This window comes from Loxodonta africana, chromosome 2 (assembly GCF_030014295.1).
Source record: "Loxodonta africana isolate mLoxAfr1 chromosome 2, mLoxAfr1.hap2, whole genome shotgun sequence".
Taxonomy (NCBI): Eukaryota; Metazoa; Chordata; class Mammalia; order Proboscidea; family Elephantidae; genus Loxodonta; species Loxodonta africana.
Window position 1 is genome coordinate 47,008,645 of NC_087343.1, and position 25,016 is coordinate 47,033,660.

The following is a 25,016-nucleotide window of genomic DNA, read 5'->3' on the forward strand; positions in this document are numbered from 1 at the left end:
ACAGTTTGTCCAGAAGGAATACGAACAAGTAAGAATGTTTTGTTGGATCAAGTTTGACAAAGCAGAGGTAGGAAGCAAATATCATTTTTCAGGCCTTGGAGAATTTATATATATGCTTAAACACATATACACACACACATATTTTTGTAATGGACCTCACTGTTCCTTCATTGTGTTTCTCTTGACTCTGTCATGATTTCTACTGTCCTGGTTTAAGGGATATCTGTGATGAATGAGTAAGAAAGAGAAACTCCAAGAAATGAGAGTTTTCAGGTTATAATTATACGCAATTCCTCGTCAGTGAGTTTTTGTCTGACAGGGGCCTGGACCAAAGCCTCCTGATTATCACAGGTTCCTATGATGTCTGATTGTCCATGTGATCTCTCATTCTGTACTTCAATAACCTGAAGGATAATGGCGAGGCTGGAGACGAAATCAGGTAATAAAATACTATTAGAAAATTTTTACTCTAATCTCAGAGTCTGTTGAGAAAACAAACACTGTTCTTTTGGTTATTTTCTTGATTCTTTTAAAGTATACATCATTGTCTCTTCTTGCATTTTGTCCTTTGAAATGATGGCAGTGTATGGACAATTCCAGGTCAGCAATGCCTCTGGCTTCTTGATCTGGCAGCCTATTTCTTTCTTCCCATCTGTGATCTTTGTTCCCCTCTTTGTAGCATGGTCAGCCAAGCCAAACAACTATGATTTACCAGCAAAACACTGGTTCTCACTGTTAGATTAAAGGACAGAGTACTGAATTGCAACATAATGTGATTCAGAGTCCTCCAAAGCAGAGCTAGCCCATTAGGCAGTGAGTGAATGTTACAAAATCTCCACCCTACAGTAAACGTGGCTCAAAAAAATGATTAAACGTGCACATAGTAATGAGGCAAGCAACAGGAACGAGATTAAAAAGAATCTATATTGTCTTCAGTAGTCCCTGGATGGTGAGAATGGTTACCAGGCTTGGTTGGTAACCAAAAGATTGGAGGTTCAAGTCCATCCAGGGGCACCTCAGAAGAAAGGCGTATGATTACTTTTGAAAAATCAGTCATTGAAAACCCTACAGAGCACAGTTCTACTCTGACACACACGGGGTTGCCGTGAGTCAGCGTCAACTCAACGGCAACTGGTAAATATTTTCTTCAAGATTACTTTAACATGCGTTTCTTCTCTAATTCCTGAGACTCTTGAGAGTCTTTCTCACTTGGATCAACATGGCTGTGTTTGAACCATAGAGATAAACCGTAGAGTGCTCTTGGAGGACACAGTAGAAAGAGGCATTAAGGAGAATTGTTGGTGACTCTCTGAGAGGGAATAGTGGTGGATGGGGCACGGGGGGGAGGTTAAAAGAAATTATCGATGGAGAGGGAATGGAAGTCCAAATTTCTCCTGCCACAAAGCCTGACTCTGATTTATGCTGTATGTTATGAAAGCAAGTAAGAAGGCTTGGATGGAGTATGGCAGTAACTACGAAGGAGCCAGGATAGGAGTACCAGGTGCAGAACTGAGATCTCCTGAACAGAGGAATTGCCTCATCTTCAGCCTCCCAAGCAGGGCAGCAATATTCACGGCCAGAACTATGGCCAGATGGGGGTGGAAGGTGGGGAGAATCAGCTGGCTTTACATATCAATCACTGAGTTTATGTTAATATTTGTGATTTTGATGATAAATTTGTTAATATTATTATTTATATTACACAGTTAAAATTTATTAAACACTTATTCTGTGCCAGGCTTCTAAGTAATTTACATATTACTCACTTAATCCTCAAGTTAGCACCCTGAAGTAGATAATTATGTCCTAATTTTACAGTTGTGGAAACGGAAGTACAGAGAGATTATATAATTTTCCCAAGTCACATGACTAGTAAGTGGTAAGAGCCAGGATATGATAAAAAGAGTTTTGGAAATTCTTATCAGAGTGAATCCTTTTAACGTTAGGGTTTAGACGGGTGAAGTTTCAGTACTGATATGAGTTTCATGTGACCATTCTACTTAATCTCCATCAACCGATCTATCAGAAAGGCTCTTTGCTGGCTGCTAGGATGAGTAGGGAGTGGTGATGGGGATATATGATGAGTTACTAGACAAGCTCCTGTCTCAGTGAGTTTATATTGATGCCGAGGATGTTCTTTAGTTCTAGAGTGACTTGATGCAAATTATTTTAATTCTGTTTGTCCCATGCTCTGAAACTGTGCAATCTGGTGGGTCATTAGCCACACGTAGCTATTAAAATTAAATTTAATTCACATTAAATATTAAAGTTCTGATTTGCACTAGCCACATTTCAAGTGCTCAGTTGTGTCTAGTGGCTACCTATATTGGTCAGTACAGATATAGAACATTTCCACCACCTCAGAAAGTTCTACTGGACACACACAGATACTCCTGTTGCTGTCATGTGGATTCTGACTCTTGGCAACCCTATAGGACAGAGTAGAACTGCCCCATAGGTTTTTCAAGGAGCAGCTGGCAGCTTGGAACTGCTGACCTTTTGGTTAGCAGCCAAGCTCTTATCCACTGAGTCCTCCTCTATTGCACAATGCTGACCTAAAAAGTCATTTGACTTAATATAACCTGCCTAAGTAGTCTACTAAACTCATACTGCTTACCTTCTTTTTTCTTGCTCTGTTTCATATATGTCACACTTGGGAATAGCTGCACTCCATTGAGAATTTAACCCACTCAGAAAATCCACACATACATTTAACACAGAAATTTGGTGGGGTCATGATCCTTTGTGTAACAGTTACCTGTGGGTGCATAACAAATTAACTAAAAACTTAGTGGTTTAAAACAACAAAAATTTATTATTTCATATAGTTTCAAGGTTCAGCAATTTGAGAGTAGCTTAGCTTGATGGGGAAACCTTGGTGGTGTAGTGGTTAAGTGCCACAGCTGCTAACCAAATCGCTGGCAGTTTGAATCCATCAGAAGCTCCTTGGAAACTCTGCAGGGCAGTTCTACTCTGTCTTACAGGGTCCCTATGAGTCGGAATCGACTTGTTGACAATGAGTTTGGTTTTTGGTTTAGCTTGATAGTTCTGGCTCAGAAAATCTTGTTAGATTACAGTAGATTGCCAGATTTAGCAAATAAAAATACAAGATGCCTAAATTTTAGATAAACAACAAATAATTTTTAGGTATAGATATGTCCTATGCAATAACTGGGACTACTAAAAATATATTCATTTTACCTGAAATTCAAGTTTTATGTTGCAACCATAGACTGCAGTCAAGGTGTCAGCTGGAGTTTCAATCATTTTGACACTTAACTGGTGCCCAACGATCCATTTCCTACATACCTCACTTACATGCCTAGTAAGTTTATGCTTCCTGTTAGCAGCAGGCATCCATTTTTCTTCCACTCCACATGGACCTATCCATAAGGTTGCTTGAATATCCTCACAACATGGCAGATGGCTTCCCACAAGTGAATGATTCAAGAGAGCACAATATCTTTTATGACCTTGCCTTGGAAACCACACCCTGCCATTTCTGCAATATTATAGTGGTTGCATGTTGTTGGTGTTGTGTGCTGTCAATTCCAATTCATAGTGGCCCTATGGGACAGAGTAGAACTGTCCCATAAGGTTTCCTAGGCTGAAATCTCTACAGAAACAGATTGCCAGGTCTTGTCTCCCTCAGAGTGGCTGGTGGGTTCAAACTGCCAACCTTTTGGCTAGCAGCCATGTGCTTAACCATTGTACCATGAGAGCTCCTTATTGATTGGTTGTACAGGTCAGCCCTATTTGATGTGAGAGGGGATACTATAAAGAGATAGGAAAACCAGAAGGGAAGAATCATTGAGGGGATATTATGGGAGCTGGTTCAATACTCTGAAGGTTTTGTAGAAACAAAAGATGTTTCCTCACAGAGTTTGGGGATGAAGAGTTTAGCATATAAGTAATAGGAATTTGTGAAGATATTGTAAAGGTCTACATCAATTAAATAATGTTGCTAATGAGGGATCATGATGGTGTTACTGTTAAGTGAGTGTCAGGCTCTGTGTTAGAAACTTCTTTTATGTACGTAATTTCATGCATGCCACCTTCCAAGTGGGATTTGTAAGAAAGTAAAGTGTTGTGTTATAGAAGGTTAACACGCACATGTATGGATGCATGCACACAGACAGATGCATGTGAGCATGCATGCGTGCACACAGACAGAATTTAAAGGCAGGATTGCTCAGAGAAAAAAAATGGAAAAGAAGTCATGAGAGTTAACAGAATGTCAGCAAGGATCTTTTATAGAAAATCCCCTGACATAGTCTTGACACATAAATTACAACCTGAGAGAGGAAAGACAGGTAAAGTTTACCCTTAGACTACATTTTAGAAAGAGAAGAGCATAGGTAGTAATTCAAGACTGACAAAGATATTAGAGGAAAGGGGAAATGTGAAAACCAGCAGTGGCCCTCTTTTCAGTGGCAGCAAAATTGTTTCAGGTTCTGTCACTTTCTACTATCTGTTGAAATTTAAGCTCCCCAAGATAGCGGGCTGTTATGGATTGAATTGTGTCCCTCAAAAACATGTGTTGTAAAATCCTAACACCTATGCCCATGGACAATCAAGCATCTGTCAGTTTGTTATAATGTAGTGGCTTGTGTGTTGCTGTGATACTGAAAGCTTTGCCACTGATATTTCAAACACAGGCAGGGTCACCCATGGTGGACAGATTTCAGTGGAACTTCCAGACTAAGACAGAACAGGAAGAAGGAACTAACAGTCTACTTCTAAAAAATTGATGAGTGGAAACCTTATGAATACCTGTGGAACATTGTCTGGTATAGTGTTGGGAGAGGAATCAATCAGGTTGGAAGGCACTCAAAATACGACTGGAAAAGAGCTGCCTCCTCAAGACAGAGGCAACCTTAATGACAAGGATGCAGTCAAGCTTTCGGAAACTTCATTTGTTTGCTGTGGCATGACTGAAAATGAGAAGAAACAGCTACAAACAACTCATTAATAATCAGAACATGAAGGTACAAAGTATGAATCTAGGAAAATTGAAAGTCATCAAAAAATGAAATGGAATGCATAAAGAGTGATATCCTAGGCATTAGTGAGCTGAAATGGACTGGTATTGGCCTTTTTGAATCAGACAATCATATGGATCATATGGTTTACTATGCCGGGACTGAAGAGGAATGGCATTGCATTCATTATCAAAAAGAACATTTCAAGATCTATCCTGAAGTACAATGCTGTCAGTGATAGGATAATATCTGTACGCCTAAAAGGAAGACCAGCTAATAGGACTATAATTCAAACTTACAAACCCACCACTAAGGCCAAAGATGAGGAAACTGAATATTTTTTATCAACCTCTGCAGTCTGAAATTGGTCAAACTTGCAATCAAGATGCATTGATAATTACTGGTGATTGGAATGCAAAAGTTAGACACAAAGAAGAAGGATCAGCATTTGGAAAATATGGCCTCGATAATAAAAATGACACTGGAGATCACACGATAGAACTTTTCAAGGTTAATGACGGCCTCATTGCAATTGCCTTTTTTCAACAACATAAACAGGGGCTATATAAGTGGATCTTGCCACATGAAATACACAGGAATCAAGTGGACTACATCTGTGGAAAGAAATGATGAGAAGCTCAATATCATCAGTCAGAACAACGCCAGGGACTGACTATGGAACAGATCATCAATTATGCATAAGCAAATTCAAGTTAAAGCTGGAGAAAATTAGAGCAAGTCCACGAGAGCCAAAGTATGACCTTTATTATACCCCATCTGAATTTAGAGACCATTTCAGGAATAGATCTAATGCATTCAACACTAATGACTGAAGACCAGACGAGCACTGGAATGACATCAAGGATCATATATGAAGAAAGCAAGAGGTGATTAAAAAGACAGAAAAGACCAAAGTGGATGTCAGAAGAGACTCTGAAACATGCTGTAGAACATTGAGTAGATAAAGTGAACAGAAGAAATGAAGTAAAAGAGCTGAACAGACGATTTCAAAGACTTGGAGTTAGAAAACCAAAACCGTAGAACACGCTAAGCATTTCTCAAGCCGAAAGACCTGAAGAAAAAAATTCAAGCCCCAACTTGCAATACTGAAGGATTCTACAAGGAAAATATTGAATGATGCAGGAAGCATGAAAAGAAGATGGAAAGAATACATAGAGACACTACCAAAAAGAATTGGTCAACATTTAATCATTTCAGGCGGTAGCATGTGATCAAGAACCAATGGTACTGAAGAAAGACGTCCAAGATGTGCTGAGGCGTTGGTGAAAAACAAGGCTTCAGGAATTGATGGAATACCAGTTGAGATGTTTCAACAAATGGATGCAGTTCTGGAGTTACTCACTCGAATCTGCCAAGAAACTTGGAGGACAGCTGCCTGGCTAAGCAACTGTTGAGATCCATATTTGTGCCCATTTCAAAGAAAAGTGACCCAACAGATGTGGAAATTATTGAAAAATATCATTAATATTATACACAAGCAAAATTTTCTGAAAATCATTCAAAAGCGGTTGCGGCAGTATATTGACAGGAAACTGCCAGAAATTCAGGATGGATTCAGAAGAGAAAATGGAACATGGGCTCTCATTGCTGATGTCAGATGGATCCTGGCTGAAAGCAGAGAATACCAGAAAGATGTTTACCTGTATTTTATTGACCATGCCAAGGCATTCCACCGTATGGATCCTAACAAATTGTGGATAACATTGGGAAGAACTGGAATTCCGGATCACTTAACTGTGCTCATGCGGAACCTGTATCTAGACCAAGAGTTAATCGTTTGAGGGGAACAAGCGGATACTGCGTGGATTAAAGTCAGGAAAGGTATGTGTCGGGGTTATATCCTTTCATCATACTTAATCTGTATGTTGAGCAAATAATCCAGGAAGCTGGACTATATGAAGAAGAACAGTGCATCAAGATTGGAAGAAGACTCATTGACAACCTACGATATGCAGATGACACAACCTTGCTTGCTGAAAGTGAAGAGGACTTGAAGCACTTACTGATGAAGATCAAGACTACAGCCTTCAGTATGAATTGCACCTCAACATAAAAAAACAAAAGTCTTCACAACTGGATCAATAAGCAACGACATGATAAATGGAGAAAATACTGAAGTTGTCAAGAATTTTATTTTACTTGGTTTCACAATCTATGCCCAGGGAAGCAGCGGTCAAGAAATCAGATGACATATTGCATTGGGCAAATCTGCTGCAAAAGACCTCTTTAAAGTTTTAAAAAGCAAAGATGTCAGAGGACCAAGTTGCACCTGTCCCAAGCTATGGTATTTTCAATCGCCTCATATACATGCGAAAGCTGGACAATGAATAAGGAAGACTGAAGAAGAATTGATGCCTTTCAATTATGGTGTTAGCTAAGAATATTGAATATACCATGGGCTGCCAGAGGAACACACAAATCTGTCTTGGAAGAGGTACAGCCAGAATGCTCCTTAGAAGCCAGGATGGTGAGACTTCATCGCACGTACTTTGGACAAGTTTTCAGGAGGCATCAATCCCTGGAGAAGGACATCTTGCTTGGTAAAGTAGATGGTCAGAGAAAAAGAGGAAGACCTTCAATGAGATGGATTGACACAGTGGCTGCAACAATAGCTCAAGCATAACAACAACTGTGAGGATGGCATAGGACTGGTTTGTGTTTTGTTCTGTTGTACTTGGGTCTGCTGTGAGTTAGAACTGACCTGATGGCACCTAACAGCAACAGCATACCTGTGGATTAATCACATTCGGGAATAGAGTTTTATTACATTAATGAGGCCATATTAGTGTAGGGTGTGTCTTAAACCTAACCAATTTTGAAGTATAAAAGAAGGAGATTAGGCAGAGAAAAAAGCAAGCACAAATGGGGTGAAGACAATTGGCACGTGGAGATTGCCCAGGAACAAGAGAAAGACAGGGTTACAGAAGTTCGGACAAGTGTCTTCCCCCAGAGCCAACAGAGAGAGACACAGAGAGAGAGCATTTCCCTCTAGCTGGTGTCCTGAGTTTGGAACTCTAGCCCCTTGAACTGTGAGAAAACAAATTCCTTTTCTTTAAAATCATCCACTTATGGTATTTCTGTTACAGCAGCACTAGCACTAGATAACTAAAACAGGAGCTAACCTGTGCAAAACTATATGGTGGTCACCACTTCAATTGTAGGTGATCCCTGAAGTGGATTGCAGGGTTTATTTCTATTAATAGAAGTCACCAGGGAGGTTCTGCAGAGTGAAGAATATAACACCCTTTCAAGTTCCCCATTCTAGGTGTCAACTCTTTCCTCAAGATGCTGCAAAGATAGGAGTTTTTAGATGAAGACAGGGGTCAGTTTTAGAAAAAGCCTAGCAGTTTATTTCCTGATGGTTCACAGAGGGATGCTTATCTCTTTACACCTTCTCAGGAGGTTCTGCAAGGAAGCTTCAGCTGCTCGCTGGACACTGATACAAGGATCTTGCCGGAGTGCTTGGAGCCCTGAAAGGGAAAGAATAGCAAAATTCAGTGAATGAGGAAAGCCAGAATCCAGCAGGAAGGGCAACACAGGTCAAGGCCCATCTACATACACAGTACCACACGTCTCACCATTGTGGATCAGCCCATGGGGGCTTAGTCCCTGATGCTCACATTTACCCCAAAAAGTAGCATTTGGAGCCACTTGTTGAGAAATGACATTAACCTTGAAATAGGGGAAGAGAAGATCCTGTTCTTGTGATCAGTAGATTTACAGACAATTGGAAAACCATAGCCTGCTGTGAATGATGCCTGCAAAGGGGTGGAGGTAGGAGGTACTTTAGGCTCTGGAGAAACCCCAGTGTCCAGGGAGCGTCAGAGACAACACCAGACACTAAGAATTTCAATTTCTGGGTTAATGTGGAACTCAGAGCAGCAATAGTTTCTCCTTCCCTGAGAATATATCAATAAACTGGACAGAAATGGTGTTTGGCACTCACGTGTGGTCAGCTGTTCTTTGTCTAATAACTCCACATATTGGCTGGTCAAATTGAGAACAATGGCATCTAAAGTCAATAGGAGAAAAAGTTACATTTTAGGTGAAGAGGCCACGAAAGGTAGATCAGGTCTGACTCTGCACCAAGTCAGAAGGCAGATGACCTTTAGTACATTAGTAAATGAGCAAACTGCCTGACTTTCTCCAAGGATGATGTGAAAGAGATCTCCATAAGGTCTTGAGTGCCGTGTTTGGAATTGGTCACTCACTTACCCAAGGTATACTTGGGAAAGCTCACACAGGGGGTACCAGTTGTTCTCAAGGTTTCAAGGGTATGTTTCAAGGGAGTGTAAGATATACTGTAATCCTTGTCTTCAAAAAGTTTACAATGCATGACCCAATAAAAAATCCTTAGGTTTTTAACTCAGTCCGAAGATGTCCAATAGAGCCTATTGATTGTGCCCATATTAGTTGAAACAGTCTTCATGGTAAGAGTTAGAATTTCATAATAGAACTAACCTCAGAGACTCCCTTATTTTCATCTTTTATCTTATAGATTGGACAAAGAGATAACACAAGGTAAGGGAATTGTCCAGAATCACATAGCAGAGCCAAAGTCTGCTGGTCCCCACACCAGCATTCTTTCCACTTGTGTAATGTTGCTGCTGAAGCTCTTAGCTTAAATTCAGCTTTGAAGACTGAGTATGGTTTATGTAAAGGAATGAGGAGGGGGAAGGCAGTTAGGCAGGGACAGCAGGCTTGTAGTAAAGACTTGGAGACTGGAAGAAACAATGAGGGTCCAGTAAGGAGAAGGATCTGATTGGAGGAGAGTAAGTGTTGGGAAGTCAAAAGGGATTATACATTTTCATTTTGCAAAATAAAATAGGTTCCATTGAGGGAAGATGTTGCAAGACATAAAATGAGTTCCTTTTTGGCCTTCTTTTTATTTTGTCGCTGTCTTACTAATGTTTGTAGTGGTGGAGCTTCCCTTCAAAGCCAATCTACATGGGAAAGAGAGGATGTTACTGAGTAGGGAATGTGGAGATGACCACACCTGTGAGTTTGACGGCTGCACTCCTGATCATCTCCCAGTTGCTGTTGAAGAAGGTGAATGAGTGTGTGTGTAGGATCCACAGAATTTCCTGGTTTTTCTTTGCCTGGAAGAGATGAGTGAACACTCACACTGCCATAAATTATTTTATTGAGAGTTATCTTATGGCTATCATTCATTGAATTATTGATTTAAATTTAAAAAAGAAGGCACTGGGGCTTAAGGACTAATCATGAGTTTCGGGAGCCTATGAGAACAGATCCCAGTCAGGAGCTGGGAAAGGAGCAGAGGGTAATGAGAATATCGGGAATCATTGCTATCCTTCAAAGACAATTCTGGCCCTGGCCAGAGATTTCCTGCTACATAGTTTGCCCTACTGGGATTTGACTGGTCCCTGTCCTTTTGTTGAAGCAAGCATCTATTTCACACTTACCAGTTTCACACAGAATTGCCTATAGAAATCCCTGGCCCTTGGTAAATCCTGGCCATCAAGGAGATGGTCTAGTATTCCATAGAGTTCCTGGAGGCCCAGAAAAGGAATGCAGATGATCAAGACATCACGGCAAGCCTAGAAAGCAGAGTTTTCTGTGTCACTGCACACAATGCCAGGATACACATTCCAGAAGGGAAAAAAGGCTGAATATTGTAAAACAGGAGCAGTAAAAGTCAGTAGCCTGAAGGACCTTATAACCATTCTTGGCCACCTTCTTAGATTCAATAATGAAAGAACGAGCCCAGGAAGACATGGCAAGAGAGAACCCACAGTTGGAGGAGCAGTTTTCAGGTTCAGTTCATAGTGGTTACTTCATATCTTGCCCCTCAGTACAGCTTGACTGGGCTTGCTAGCATTTCTCAGCTATAGGGGAGAGGAGGAGGAGCAGGTGTCTGTGCTGGGCCACTTACAGCTCCAATCTTGGGGTTGGGATCCCAGAGGTGCAGAAGGAATGAAATCATGCTCTTTTTTATTTCTTCAGCAAAAAACATCTTCCACCTTCTTCCGGTTAGTGATGCCAGATTCTCAAATAAGCAGATGGCAGTCAGCCTCACATCATCCTGCTCCTGTGACAACAGATGCATCTCATGGATGAGTGTCCCTTCACTGGCCAGTCCCTGCTGGCCTTCCCTGTCCCCTCCCTGCCCCACTTCAGCAAAGCAAGCGTGGAACTGAGGCATGAGTGTATTCTTATCACAGATCATATCTAATAACCTGATTTCTTTTCCAGAAATTCTCTCCCTACACTGCTCCAAGTTTAAATAACCATGGGCCTGGTGTTTAAGTGATAAGATACAGCTGGAGACTTGATTTCTGCCTTTGAGTAGCTAGTACGGAAGTGTGACCACGGGAATGATCAACAGGGGGATTTAGCAGCAGAAGCGAGGGACGGCTCCTGCTTGTGTTGTATCTAACACAGATTAGCCTGGTTGTATCACTGGCCTCAAGTTACGGGGTCTTTAAATTTCCACCATCTGTCTGTCAATTTATCATACTGTGGTGGCTTGTGTGTTGTTACGATGCTGGAACCTATGCCGCTAGTATTTCAGATACCAGCAGAGTCACCCATGGTAGATGGGTTTCAGTGGAGTTTCCAGACTAAAAGAGACTAAGAAGAAAGGCCTGGATATCTACTTCCAAAAACTAGCCAATGAAAAAACCCTATGGATCACAAAAATATACTGTCCAATGTAGTGCTGGGAGATGAGCCCCCTAGGTTGGAAGGTACACAAAATACACAGTGGCTGCAACAATGAACTCGAGCATGCCAATGATTGCGAGGACAGGGGATTGCATGAGTCAGAGACAACTTGATGGCAACTAATAACAGCAACTACAAATCTAAATTGCCCAAGGCCTAGGACTCTTCTCCAACATCCCAAATACTTTCTAAAGCATGTACAGGCAGCTCAGGAATTTAGGTCCCGGATCTCAGAAATAGGTCAAAAAAACAAGTGTCTAGCCCTATTCCTGAGTATGACAAGTTACAGTACTTCCTTGCTTGTTATCCAGGATGGTCAGCCATGATTTTAAGAACCAAAGGGTAAGGTGGTAGAGGAAGACAGCCTTCTGTTATCTTGGATGTTTTGTTGATATGATTCAGGCTGCAGAGTTGCAACAAAGGAAGGAAATGAAGTTAAATAAATGTTCTAGAAGTTTTTTTTCCCCCCAGGCCTAGAAATTATCTACAAGAAGGCAAAAGGGTAAAAGGAAAAGTAGTCCTGAGTAGAAGAACATTATTTAGATAAACAATAAACAAGGGCCAACAAAAAGCACTCCCGTGAATACAAGGGTGGGAAGAGAGAAGAGTAAATTTTGATGGCAAAATAAAGTGTATAGAAAGTGGCACATACATAAAAATGCCAGGAAAGAGGAGGTTAGTACTGTGCTTCCAGAAGAAATAAAGATGGCTTGTAAGGAAATGGCCAAAAAAACAAAACAGAAAAACAAAACAAAAAACCAAAAAAAGCCAAACCTGTTGCCAAGTCAAGTCTATTCCGACTCATAGAGACCTTATAGGACAGAGTAGAACTGCCCCATAGGATTTACAAGTAGCAGCTGGTGGCTTCAAACTGACGACCTTTTGGTTAGCAGCCAAACTCTTAACCACCGCGCAGCCAGGGCTCCAGGAAAAGGTCAGAAAAGCCTAATGAATAAATGAATGTGACTTCTTATAAGGGAAACAGAAGTACAAATGCATTCTTCAAATATAGTAGGGATAAGGTCAGGATATATTTTTAAAAGTTCTCTTTTTACGAAGTGAAAGAAAACCAATAGAAAGTACCCAAAAGTTAGATGATGCATTTACTTTTAAAAAAAATCTTAAAAATTTTCCCAAACCAATGAACTAATACCAGGCCCAGGAAGCATCAACCAATTGGTGTTAAGAAAAAGTGGAAAAAAATACTTCAAATATTTGAAATACTTAAATATTTGCAAAAAGGGAAAGAAAAAACCCAAATATTACAGGTTTGCACAGTCTATAGAAGAATATAGGAGTAAAGTATTATAGAAAGCAAACATATTTGCAGAAAGCTAGCATTACTAGGCAATAATAACATGTCATTATTAAGACCCAAGATTTGTCAGACTTTCCTTCTACGTAAATACGATGGACTTTGTAGCTGTTAGAAATGAGGAAGTTCTATTTAAACGATCAGAAAGATTTCAGATTTTTTTTTTCCTGCAATAACACTGAGAAACGTTATCTTGGCCACAATATTCTTGGGTAGCCTTGTGATTTACTGATGGCTCAGGTCCAAGAGAATTATTATCATTGGATCAACAACAACCCAGGAAAACCTAACAGGTGAAATTCTGTAGGGGGAACTTCAGCCCTTTGCTCTTAAAGATTGTCATCAATTATCTGTGTAATGAAAAAAAAAGAACATCTTTGTTATTTTTGCAGAAGATAGTAAATTGGGTAGGAGCCCATAAGCATTTTTCAGAACAAGGTGAGAATTAAAAGTGATGTTGATAAATTGGAGAGCGTGGTTGGAAACAAGCAGAAAGTTGGTTTCAAAGGCCAGGAATAGGCTGGCTCATTTTAAAAAAAAAAAGAAAGAAACTGAAGAAAATGCAAACCTGGAGGATTATTGACTATTACTGCCAAGTCAATTCCAACTCATGGTGACCCATGTGTTAAAGAGTGGACCTGTCTCTATAGGGCTTTCTTGGTTGTCCTCTAGATGGAAGCATATGACTAGGCCTTTCTTCCACAGTGCTACTCTGTGCGGTTGAACTGCCAGCCTTTTGGTTAGTAGCTGAGAGCGAACTGTTTGTGCCACCCAGGGATCTCTAGTACAAACAGAAATCTAGAGTTCAAAATGGTTAATAACTTGTCACTCAGGAAGAAAGGGTTAAAAAAAACCCCAAAAAACAAATACAAATAAACTATTGGAGTGGATAAATAGAGGTTGGAATTGAGAGGTAATTTTTCTTCATGTCCTATTCAATACCACTCAGACCTTATTTAGGGGTCCAAATCAGTCCCTGCCCTGTAAAATATTTAAAGAGCTGAAAGATTGGGTTAATGAGGAGTAATGAAGGAAATGAAGACTTCTCAGTCTGGAGACTAGAAGGTAAATAGGTAATTTAATAAAGCCTTAATGTTTATGAAGGATGCACTAGAAAGGGCAACCAGCAGTTTTCTATTTCCCCTGACAACCAAGAAACAAGTTTAGATCACAAAATAAATAGATTTCAGTTAGACATGAAAGAGAATTTCACATGAATGGTAGTGATAAACCAGAAATAAATAATAAAATCAAGTTTCTTGGAAGGAATAAAGGAAAATGACCCTCCTCTGCTTAGGACTGGAAGCCCTGGTGGCTCAGTGGTTAAGGGCTCAATTGCTAACCCAAAGGACGGCAGTTCAAATCTACCAGGTGCTCCTTGGAAATACTATGTGGCAGTTCTTTGTCCTATAGGGTTGCTATGAGTTGAAATTGACTCGATGGGAATGGGTTTGGTTTTTGTTTTTCTTCTTAGGATTGGTAGATGATCTCTTTTTGAAATTAGGGCCAAAGGCTAGATAAAGTGTTGGCACTTTTTTTCTTTAAAGGGCCAGAGAGTAAGTATTTTAATCTTGGCAAGTCACGTGGTCTCTGCGGCAACCAATAAACATTGCTGGTGTAGTGTGAAAGTAGCCATAGAAATATGTGAACAAATGAGCATGACTGGGTTCCAATAAAACTTCATTTGCAAAGTCAGGCCCATGGGCTGTAGTTTGCGACCCCTGAACTAAACGAACAGCACAAGCATTTTGAGTCTTTGAATTTTGGAAGTGGAAAAGATAGCACCGGAGGAGACATAGTCTTTAGTCAGACCCTGGTCCTGCACTGAGTACTGTTATAATTTGTATTTCTCCCAAAGCAAACCCTGAGACAAGAATTTAGGTGCAAGTAGTTTATTTGGGAGATGAGATGAGGAAGCACGCCAGAGGAGTAGGGATGAGATAGGGAATGGAGGAAAGCTAAGGAAGGGAGTTTTAATGAGTGGGCTACTCTTCGGGTAAGTGGAACTCAATCCTTCTGAGGGGTGAGGAAGCTGGGGAATTTATCTACAAACTCTTGTTCTTTATTGCCTCTTCAGTGCTTCCCAGGGCATTTCCTTCCAAGTTTTTTTAGCACACCCTGCTCAGGCCAATCATGATCCACAGACCCCACAGATCCCTCAGGCAGAGAGACACAGGGAACCAACACAGTATATAGAAATTGTCTGCAGGTGACCTCTGGGGCCAGCCAGGGAATATGGGTGGGACCCTGGCATCGTCTGCTAAAAGCACTACCTCGAACCTTCTTCTTTTCACTCACTTCTTCTGGGAAGGGAAGATTCCTGAATGGGCTCACTTACGTCTTCAAAGAAGGTTCTTGTTTGCAGGACTATTTCTTTGAAGTAGAAGCTCACATCTCGGTCTGTGAGTAGCTCCAGGATCTTTTTTAGAGCCTTCAAGCTTTCACAGACGACTTCGGTGCGGGCCAGGTGATACAGGCCTCTGATGATAGATTCTAACATTATCTGCTTATGCTTCTTTACCTATTTTGAAATAAGGTCTCTTAATCTCAGAAGTTGATCTATGCATCCTGGAATAGGGTAGGAGTTCCCAACCTAGGCAATGGAAATTCTGTTACGGTCCTGTGTACTTCAGCCCAAGAGCCACCACTTCAGCAATTTATCTGGATTTTCACTTAATTTCTATGCAACTGCTGTATGTGGTTTAGTAAGTAATTATTTCAAAACTCTACGTAAATGAATTATTTCCGGAGAACTCCTTTTACCTTGTGAGGGGCTCCCAAAGCTGTGTTACCAAGGCCTCGGATGGCCATTTGCCTCAGGGTGGCATTGGAGTCCCAGGCACTCTGATCCATCAAGATCAGCACATCTCGTAGATTCCCATGCTTCCAAAGGATGGGCTCCTTCATGAGCTGAAATCAACACACTCCTCCCCCTTAGTTAAGGGAGTGGCCTCCCTTCAGGAGAGTGCCAAAGAATCAATAACTACAATTAAAGAGCAGGGGAGGAAGACCTTGGGTGAATTAGCAAGTCAGGCAGGAGCTAAGCTCTAGATGTGAGCAGCCTGCAGCTGAAGGTTACATGGGAATGCAAATCACAACACCTAGATAAGAGGCTGTTTCTAGTCTAAATGGGCAGATAACAAACCAAAACCAAACTCTGTCATAGAGTCGATTCTGACTCATGGCGGCCCTATAGGACAGTGTAGAACTTCCCCACAGGGTTTCTGAGGCTGTAAATCTTTACTGAAGCAGACTGTCACATCTTTCTTCTGAAGAGCAGCTGGTGGGCTAGAACCACTGACCTTTCAGTTAGCAGCCAAGTGCTTTAACCACTGTACCACCAGGGAAAATATGAATCCCTGATGATGCTGATGATGTTCCTTCTCTGGATAGGTTGGGATAGCCTTTATCCCAGAATTTGAAGGGGGCGATAATATGCTTGTTGGTCACTCTTTGCTTTTCCCTTCCCAGAACTATCCTCAGCCCTTTTCTGCTGTGGAAGGTTGATTTCTGTAGGCCAGAAGCCAGGAGATCAAGGGTGGGCTCTTCTTCCTCTCTCCCTTCCTGCTTAGGTGCTGCATCTTCAGCAGCAGGTAGCTTCCTCCACTCCTAAATCTCCCCTTGAAGGTCCCTCTTCTGTAACTCCAGCTCTCACAGAACTCTTGACCCTGAGATAACTACCCTAAGGGGATTGAGAGAGCCTGCTGTGATGGCTGCTGTCCCTTGCCTCAGAGAAGAACGCAGTGCCGGTTATCCGGTGATTCTCTGAGGAGGAGGTGAGAGACACGAGTAGGTGATCCATGATGTCCAGTATGACTCCATGTTGCCACACAGCCATGCTCCTAGAAAATGCAAGGCTCTAATTTTAGCAGAGAATTTTTTTCCCCTGAACAATAGAAGAAATCCTAGTTTATTTATCTACCAGGCAAAGAAATGATCTAAAAAGAAATGCTTAATGAAAGAGCGCCAAGGTTTGAACTTTAAAGTTGCCTGTCCAAATGCCCAATTTGAATGTACCTTGACTACAGATATTCGCTTGTATCACCTTTTTTTCTGAGGGTGGTGGTGGTGGTGAGTTTTGGCTGGCCTTCCCGTCTATTTCCTTCCCTCTTTGACTTTATTGTTCTTTCCCCCATTTGTTCTCCTTTGACTCTAAGTCTTGGGAGAGTCAACTACTCTCAGTGAAGTTGCCTATACAGGCAGTCCCCAGACTATGAAAGAGTTCCATTTCTAAATCTGCGTTTAAGTCCAACCTGTAGATAAGTTGGAACAATTAGGAACGGTTCGTATCTAATGTCAGTTAGTCAAATGTTTGTCTTGGTATATAATATGTAGTGTACATTTCTATGCATAGAAAACATTAAAGAAACACTTCCAGATACAATAAAACATGTTTAACATGATAACACAGTAATGATAACGTTTTGATGGGTGTCACAACCCTTTGTTATTATGAACCATTGCATGTACCTCAAATTTTTAATATCCTAGGCTTTACGGGGGCTGGTTTGTAACTACAGGTTGTACGTGAGTTGGACGTTCATAACCTGGAGACTGCCTGTATCGTATTTTCACTCTGTTTTTGTTTTTTTTCCTTTGTATTTTGTTCCAAAATATCTGCCTATTACCTTGCCAGTGCACATACTCCTATGTGGTGAGTACCAGGACTGCTGAGGAGAGACCATAGGTTGTCCCCTTCATCAGATTCTTTTGCGAGACCTTCTCTCATGGCTTGGGCTTGCACACATTTCAGAGTCATGGTTGAGAGCCTGAAGAGACAGCCAGCACCACAAAAGTAAGTCCACCCATACAGGGAATTATGAGTTCCCCAGTTCACTCTTCCTGCCCCCCACAATACTCCCCATCTCTGGATTAATTGATGCCGTGCAAGAAAGAACATAGGCAGCCCGGCTCTCACACTTTAGTCTTGGGGCCAAGGGGGACTCCAGATGACTTGAATCAGTAAATAATGCCACAAAACTTGTCGACTCTCCGTGAAAAAAATAAAGGCCTGAGGATAGAAAGGAAACCCTAGTAACGTAGTGGTTAAATGCTACAGTTCGAATCCACCAAGCACTCCTTGGAAACTCTTTGGGAGCAGTTCTACTCTGTCCTATAGGGTCACTATGAGTCAGACTCGACGGTCAACTCAATGGCAGTGAGTTCGGTTTTGTTTGGTGAAGGATAGAAAGTGCAAAATACAGTATTTCGTTGATTTTAAAACACAGTTTTCACACTGTAGCATCTCTGGAATCAGGATGCATCTTGCAATGGAGTGGGTTACAACTGTTGGCCAGACGGCGCTTGTGATGCAGTTGCCATGGCCTGCCCATGCACAGATTTAGGTATGGCTCTTTGTATTGTCATTTTTGTCAAGTTACATGTATGGTTGGAGCAAATGTGTTGAGTCTACCTGCTGCTTGAAAGATCTTAGATGAGATTACACTATGATTTGATGTTGGGATAAAAAGTTATGGACTAAAAAGGGCAGAGAAACAGAGCAATGTGATACAGTATAAAAATCTGTACCTAATATTCCTGAAAGAGCTCTCTTGATAAATATAAAATAAACATCTAAAGTTATAAGAAAACATTGGTTTGTGGCTGAGTTGGGAGTCATTTTTCCTATCCTTAATGGCACACAAAATAATGGTGTTTTTTCAATTGATGAAGTCTTAGATTTGATGAAACATGGTATTTATATTTATTTTTCTTCTTTTGCTGGTGGCCTTGACTATCACAGAAATCCAGCTTTTCTAGAAATTTTCCATGAAAGAAACCAGAGGAAATACAGTGAGTTCTCTAGGGAAGAAAACAGCCACTTTCTTCCTTATTGGGCCCTGGTGGTGCAGTGGTTAAGAGATTGGCTAGTAACCAAAAGATCAGGAGTTCAAATCCACCAGCCACTACTTGGAAACCCAATGGGGCAGTTCTACTCTGTTCTGCAGGGTTGCTATGAGTCAGAATTGACTTGGTGACAATGGGTTTGGTTTGGTTTTACTTCTTATATGACTGTCCTGGGCATCTCTACTGGCACTGGCTTAGAGAGACAAAACAAAACAAACAAAAAACCTCTAAAGCCTGGTATCAAAGTCTTAGGGAAAGTCATACTAGTTTTACTTCTTCACAGGTAGTTGATGCCATACTGGAGTTCTTGGTGGCATAAATGGGTAAATGCTTGACGACTAGCCAAAAGGTTGGTGGTTCAAACCCATCCAGGGGTGCCTTGGAAGATAGGCCTGGTGATCTGCTTCTGAAAGGTCACAGCCTTGCAAACCCTATGGAGAGGTTCTACTCTGTACACGCCGGGTCACCACGAGTCAGAATCAACTCCACAGCAATAACAATAACAACAGTTAATGCCAGGACAGAGGGCACAGGTCCTGACACCCACAGCCCCCTCCTGAAGTGTGGGATCAGGGCATTTGTGAAAGGCTTTCTCAGCATGGCAATTTACCTGCAGGGATCTGCAACCTGCTGCAGTTCTCCCTGCTTTATGACCCGTCGCCTCCAGTTCAAGGCAGCAGTGGGCATATTCTGGCCCAGTGTGCAGCTGACCAGCTTCAAGAGGAGGGTGAACAGCTCTGGGTACAGGCCTGAGACAGGGGTGCCCGTTGATACCACTTCATGCATAGCGCAGGCCACCTGTGGGGAGAAAGGACCTCCTGGTCAGGCTGGTTCTTCTCTTTTGAGGACAACTTCTCTTTGGGCTGATCCCCAAGTTTATTTTCTCCCCCAAAAATTATTCTCCAAGTTGACCATGCTCAATATAAAAATGTAAAAAAAAAGGAGCGTGGTCATTTTTTGGGGAAATTTCTTAACTCAGACTGTGTTTCTTTTTCAGAACTGCTGTGTTGGGTGATTCCAAACGTCAGGGGACATCATTCATACAAAATGCAATGTTTTTCATTACTGGGGTTTTCAACAAAAATGGGTGCTTTGGATATCTTGTAGACTCATTTAAAAGTACAAATACATAGATTTTCTTTGGACTGCTGAGAATTTTACTTCTAAAGATGATCAGCCACAGACAAAATTATTGCCATACTGCCGTATCACCCACTGCCGTATTAGTCCAGTGCAAACTGGAGTGGAGTTAAAATCAGGGTACGAGAGGGGACGGGGTGTGATTCATATTACTTCACCAAGTCCCGGGTGACAGCAGATCATGGAATAGGGCACCTTTCCAGGAATGCGATGGGTTGTCCAACTCACTGATATTGCATCCATTGTGGCTATGTCATCTTCCAACCCTTTCTCCAGTTTGTCTATTAAGGCTCGCAAGAGCTTACCACTGGAGGCTGGGTTCTCAGCCAGCGCCTTCCACAGTGTCTTTGTGTCCCTAGGGTGGCAAGACAGAAAGCTGATGAAGCATAAGCCTTTGGAATTTGAACTTTACCATTTGACTCATTCTGAAACCACAGTACGATTAACACAAATTTCAAGGGCAGATGAACACGCTGTCAAGCTTGGGGGTAAGAAGGATGTTTTATTTAAATGATCCAGTATCCTATCCTTACAAAACTGAGGTTTTCTAAGACAGAAACTGCTCACGTAGGTGCATTCTGGGCAACCAGAAAAAGGCAAAATAGTCACTTCTTAATACTGTCTTGGAAACCCTGGTTCCGTAGTGGTTAAGTGCTATGGTTGCTAACCAAAAGGTGGCAGTTCAAATCCACCAGGCGCTCTTTGGAAACTCTATGGGGCGGTTCTACTGTGTCCTTAGGGTTGCTATGAGTCGGAATCGACTTGATGACAATGGGTTTTTTTTTTTTTTTTGGTTCAATACTCACTTATTCCTATGGTGTATTTTTTCCCCAAGGAATCTTATTACAGTGAAACCTGTGAGAGCTGGAACTTAACAGGGCTGCCTTGTTTTTCTGGGTCTCTCGAGTTTTCCATCTTTGACAGGGTGCAGTCTTACCACTTTTCTATTGCTGGTTTTAGTGGAATACATTTGAGTTTTTCTTCTCTGACAGGTTTCCACCTTACACGGGCTCTGGCTTTTGAAGGTTTTACCATATTATTCATAGAGGGTATATCTGAAAACCACTCGAGAAAACATTACATGTGCTTCAAATACCAATTTTAAAATTATTGTTAAGGTGAGACGTTTTCAACCCTTATTGGCTGCGTTTTCCTCAAACAACAAATCCTTCCCCAATGCCTTGCAGAAGCTGCCTTTCCTGGGAGAAGAGATCAACTCAATTAGAATTTACCTGTCAAAGGGCAGAGGCTTCTGCAAAATGTTGGCAACAACTGCATCCGTGTGGAAGCTGGTTATCTGGGATATGGCTTCTAGTATAAACTGAAAACTTTCCTCTTTCTGTCTGAGGACCGGCATGTGATGATAAATTGTGTTCAAGATCTCCAATAGCTAAAAAAAAGTAAGCCAAATCAAACACTAAGTAGCCATTTCCCCTCCATATGAATGGCTAAGGGAACATACTATCAGCATATTGTGGGTGGGGGGTTGATGAATTATAAATAGCTGTAAAAAAAAAAATTCTAAACGTGGTCTACCTCTTGCTCAGGAGTATTATTGGTGAATTGGATATTTACTCTTAATTTAATTTAGCAAACATTTAGTAAAAGGCTACCTTATGTCAGGTGTTATGGTAAGTGCTGTAGGGCGTTTACCAAAGACGAATAATAGTAGCCCTTTTTCAAAGGGAATAATATGTAGCCCTTTTGCAAAAGGAGTGAATGTTCTAATAAATAATATCAGCCCTATACCCAAAGGCCTGTACACAAGGCAGTATATGGCAAATGGTGTACAGAGGTGCATACAACTGAAGGAGGAATCCAGAAGCAACTGAGGTCACTGCAGAGGGGCATTTGGTCTCAGTCTTGAAGAAAATGTAGCAATTTCAAAAGGCAGGGGGAGAGGATGGGGAAAGGCATCCTCGTCAGAAAGAACACAGGCAAAGATACAAAATCAAAAAGTATGAGAGAATAAAAAAAAAAAAAAACAAAACAGTACCGTGAGAATAGGCACAAGAAAATGCTGGAAAGATGTTCTGGAATAGGAGAAAGATGCCTTAGGAACACAGAGAGAATGAGGGTAATGAAGGGAAGATGGCTTGATTGAAAACTGAAGCCAGATCCTAGGATGCCTTGAAGGCTACCTTTCTGAATTTGGAAGCTAACCTGTGGGCAGTAGGGAATGATATTACACTTTTGGATTTCTGACATGCACAGGCCTATTTTCTAATCTAAATTAACTTTCTTCTAATAGATATTTCGCTTATTTTTTGGGAAAGACAAGATCTTAAGGCATCTAAAATTTTTTGATAGTTTTGTTTTTTTTTTTTAGGTTAAACATAACATTTTCCCTAAATAATTCCTTAATCATAAATATCCTTCAAATATGATTACCATATAACCCCCTTTCAGTGATGCTTGGTGAGGATCTATTATAAGCCTTTACCTATTGTGTGGATATCTCCCACTTATGTTTTACACAGAGCCCTGGTGGTGTAGGGGTTAACAGCTTATCTGCTAACCAAAAGGTTGGCAGTTTGAATCCACCAGCTGCTCCTTAGAAGCCCTAGGGGGTAGTTCTACTCTGTACCATAGGGTCACTATCAGACACAATCGACTTGATGGCAATGGGTTTATTTTATACACACAAACACATGGACACACCAAGTTTATTACCTTTGATTCTTTCATGCCTAATCTAGTGCCCTCCCCATGAGATGGTTCCAATAAATTAAAAAAAAAAAAAATGATTGGAACATAATTAGCTCAGAGGCCATTTCTCATGTTCTTACACAAAAAGCCATGATTTGGGGAACAGTTTTTTAATCGAATGTGAGCAATTCTGGGTTAATGGGACCAGAACTTCTCTCTCCCATTCCCCTTGAGATGTTTTCATTTAAAGATTTTTTTCCTCTTCATTAACCTTTATATTGCCCCTATTCTGTTTCTGACTTGAGGAAAGAAGATAAAGCATCTTCATTTGGAGCTCTTAACCCAGCTTACTGAATTTCAATCCTGTTCACTCTGCTTAAACCTCCAGTAGGGAGAGAGGGGTGATGACTTAGTTATCTAGTGCTGCTATAACAGAAATACCACAAGTGGATGACTTCAACTAGAATTCACAGTCTAGAAGGCTAGAAGTCTAAATTCAGGGCATCAGCAACGGGGGAAGCCTTTCTATTTCTGTTGGCTCTGGAGGAAAGTCCTTGTCATCAATCTTCCCTTGGCCTAGGAGCCTCTCCATGCAGGAACCTGGGTCCAAAGGACATGCTCTGCTCCCAGTGCTGCTTTCTTGGTGGTATGAGGTCCCCCTGTCTCTCTGTTCACTTCTCTCTTTTATATCTCAAGAGATTGACTCAAGACACAACCTAATATTCTTGACTGAGTCCTGCCTGGTTAACACAACTGCCTCTAATCCTGCCTCATTAACATCATAGAGGTAAAATTTACAACACAGGAAAATCATATCAGATGACAAAATGGTGGCTAATCACACAATATTGGGAATCATAGCCTTGCCAAGTTGACAGATATTTTGGGGGGACATAATTCAATCCATGAAAAGGATTTTCTCAATGCTGTTCTCCTTGCTCACTGGAGAATAAACCCTACAGTGTACAGAAGAGCAGCCAGAACAGTGGCAGAGGGATCATGGATTCTGCTGGCCCTCAGTAGCTGTCTCAACAGCATCCGTGTGGTTACTTTTATCCTTTCAGATCTAACAGCTCAGTGTTCTAGAATCCCAATACCCTGGTTCAGGGCTGCTTCCTCTGGCCAGAGCAGGACAATTTGGAAGGCAATAAGGACAGTTTGACCCAGCTGCTCAACATGAGCCTTGTTGTTAATAACTTGACAACAAGGCTCGTGTTGAGTCTTGAGTCTCTATTGCATCATCTCTAGGTTGTGCATGTTCTTGCCTGTTGCCCACCAAAGGACAAATCAATCAGCAGGCTCCAACTTGGCCTTTCAAAAGTATTAGAATTCTGCTTGATTGACAAGCTGTCAGCTTACCTGCTCTTCCAAGGCAGCACCTTGCTCCTTCAGGGCAGCGATCATCCATACGCCACAGGCATTTGTGCAAGTGGGGTTAAGGCTTTCTAGACCATCCAGTGTTTCCTCCAGGAACATTTGAACTTCATCAGTTGGTATGAATTTACTGACCATCTGAGGATGCACCCAAAAAGATTCATGTTAGCAACCACCTTACTGTCTGTCTGGACACCTGCAACACGCTGGCCAGGCCCATTTTAGAAACCACTAGGCTTTCCAGACAGCATATGACTGGGGTTATACTAACTGGAGAAAAATCCTAAAATGGAACAAGAACATAGCCTTTTAACTGTAAGCAAAATTTCCATGAGATTGTCTTACTATCATTCCAGGTTTATTGAATTCCAGGATTGCTGAGCAAGTTCTCTCTCCAAGCCTAAAGTTCTGGTATATTCCATCAGGGAAAAATAACATGTAATGTTTATACAGCAATTTATATATTTTAAAGCACTTTCACAGACATTTCATGTATCATAGAAATGTCTTAAATCTGCCAAAGAATGTCTAAGGCTTGAGAATTCAGGTGAGCTTATCAACATGTACTAAGTGCCGTGCTATATATTTAGGTGTCTTACACTATCCATATAGATAGCATGGATTGTTTTAAACCCTCATTGCTTTTGCTTTTCCAGGTCCCAGTGTTAAGAACAGTCAATAAATGGTCAAGAAAACTAAACTAAGAGTTTATAGTCTTGGTGCGTGGGTACAAAAGCTACAGAATGTTTGGTTGATATCAGTGTGTAAGTACGAGTACATGTCTGTGTGTATAATGAAAGTGGTGGGCAAATTTGGCAATTTGAGTGAGTTCGAGGAGAACTGCCTGGGGCTTTACTCAATCAAGAAGGTAATGATTATCAGTGTGTAGATAGGAAAACATTCGTATGTACAAATGACTTCATTCTGCATTAAATAACCCATAGCCCAGTGCTGTCAAGTTGATTCCAACTCATAGCAACCCTATAGGACAGAGTAGAACT

At 41.3% G+C, this 25,016-nt stretch overlaps 1 protein-coding gene across 1 annotated transcript in view; it reads right to left on the reverse strand.

Moving 5' to 3' along the window:
* Positions 1–8,132: 8,132 nt before the first annotated feature.
* The window catches only part of MROH2B (maestro heat like repeat family member 2B), an 82,385-nt gene continuing 65,501 nt past the window's right edge, over positions 8,133–25,016 (reverse strand). The window contains exons 30-42 of the mRNA XM_003407897.4: positions 24,001–24,153; positions 21,225–21,382; positions 20,221–20,347; positions 19,463–19,650; positions 17,634–17,774; positions 16,733–16,847; positions 15,769–15,915; positions 15,344–15,526; positions 10,900–11,055; positions 10,430–10,564; positions 10,000–10,102; positions 8,950–9,015; positions 8,133–8,473 (exon numbers count right to left, since the gene is read on the reverse strand). Of these exons, the coding sequence (XP_003407945.1) occupies positions 8,367–8,473; positions 8,950–9,015; positions 10,000–10,102; positions 10,430–10,564; positions 10,900–11,055; positions 15,344–15,526; positions 15,769–15,915; positions 16,733–16,847; positions 17,634–17,774; positions 19,463–19,650; positions 20,221–20,347; positions 21,225–21,382; positions 24,001–24,153 (1,779 nt within the window). The 3' untranslated portion in view covers positions 8,133–8,366. The remainder of the gene's footprint in view (positions 8,474–8,949; positions 9,016–9,999; positions 10,103–10,429; positions 10,565–10,899; positions 11,056–15,343; positions 15,527–15,768; positions 15,916–16,732; positions 16,848–17,633; positions 17,775–19,462; positions 19,651–20,220; positions 20,348–21,224; positions 21,383–24,000; positions 24,154–25,016) is intronic.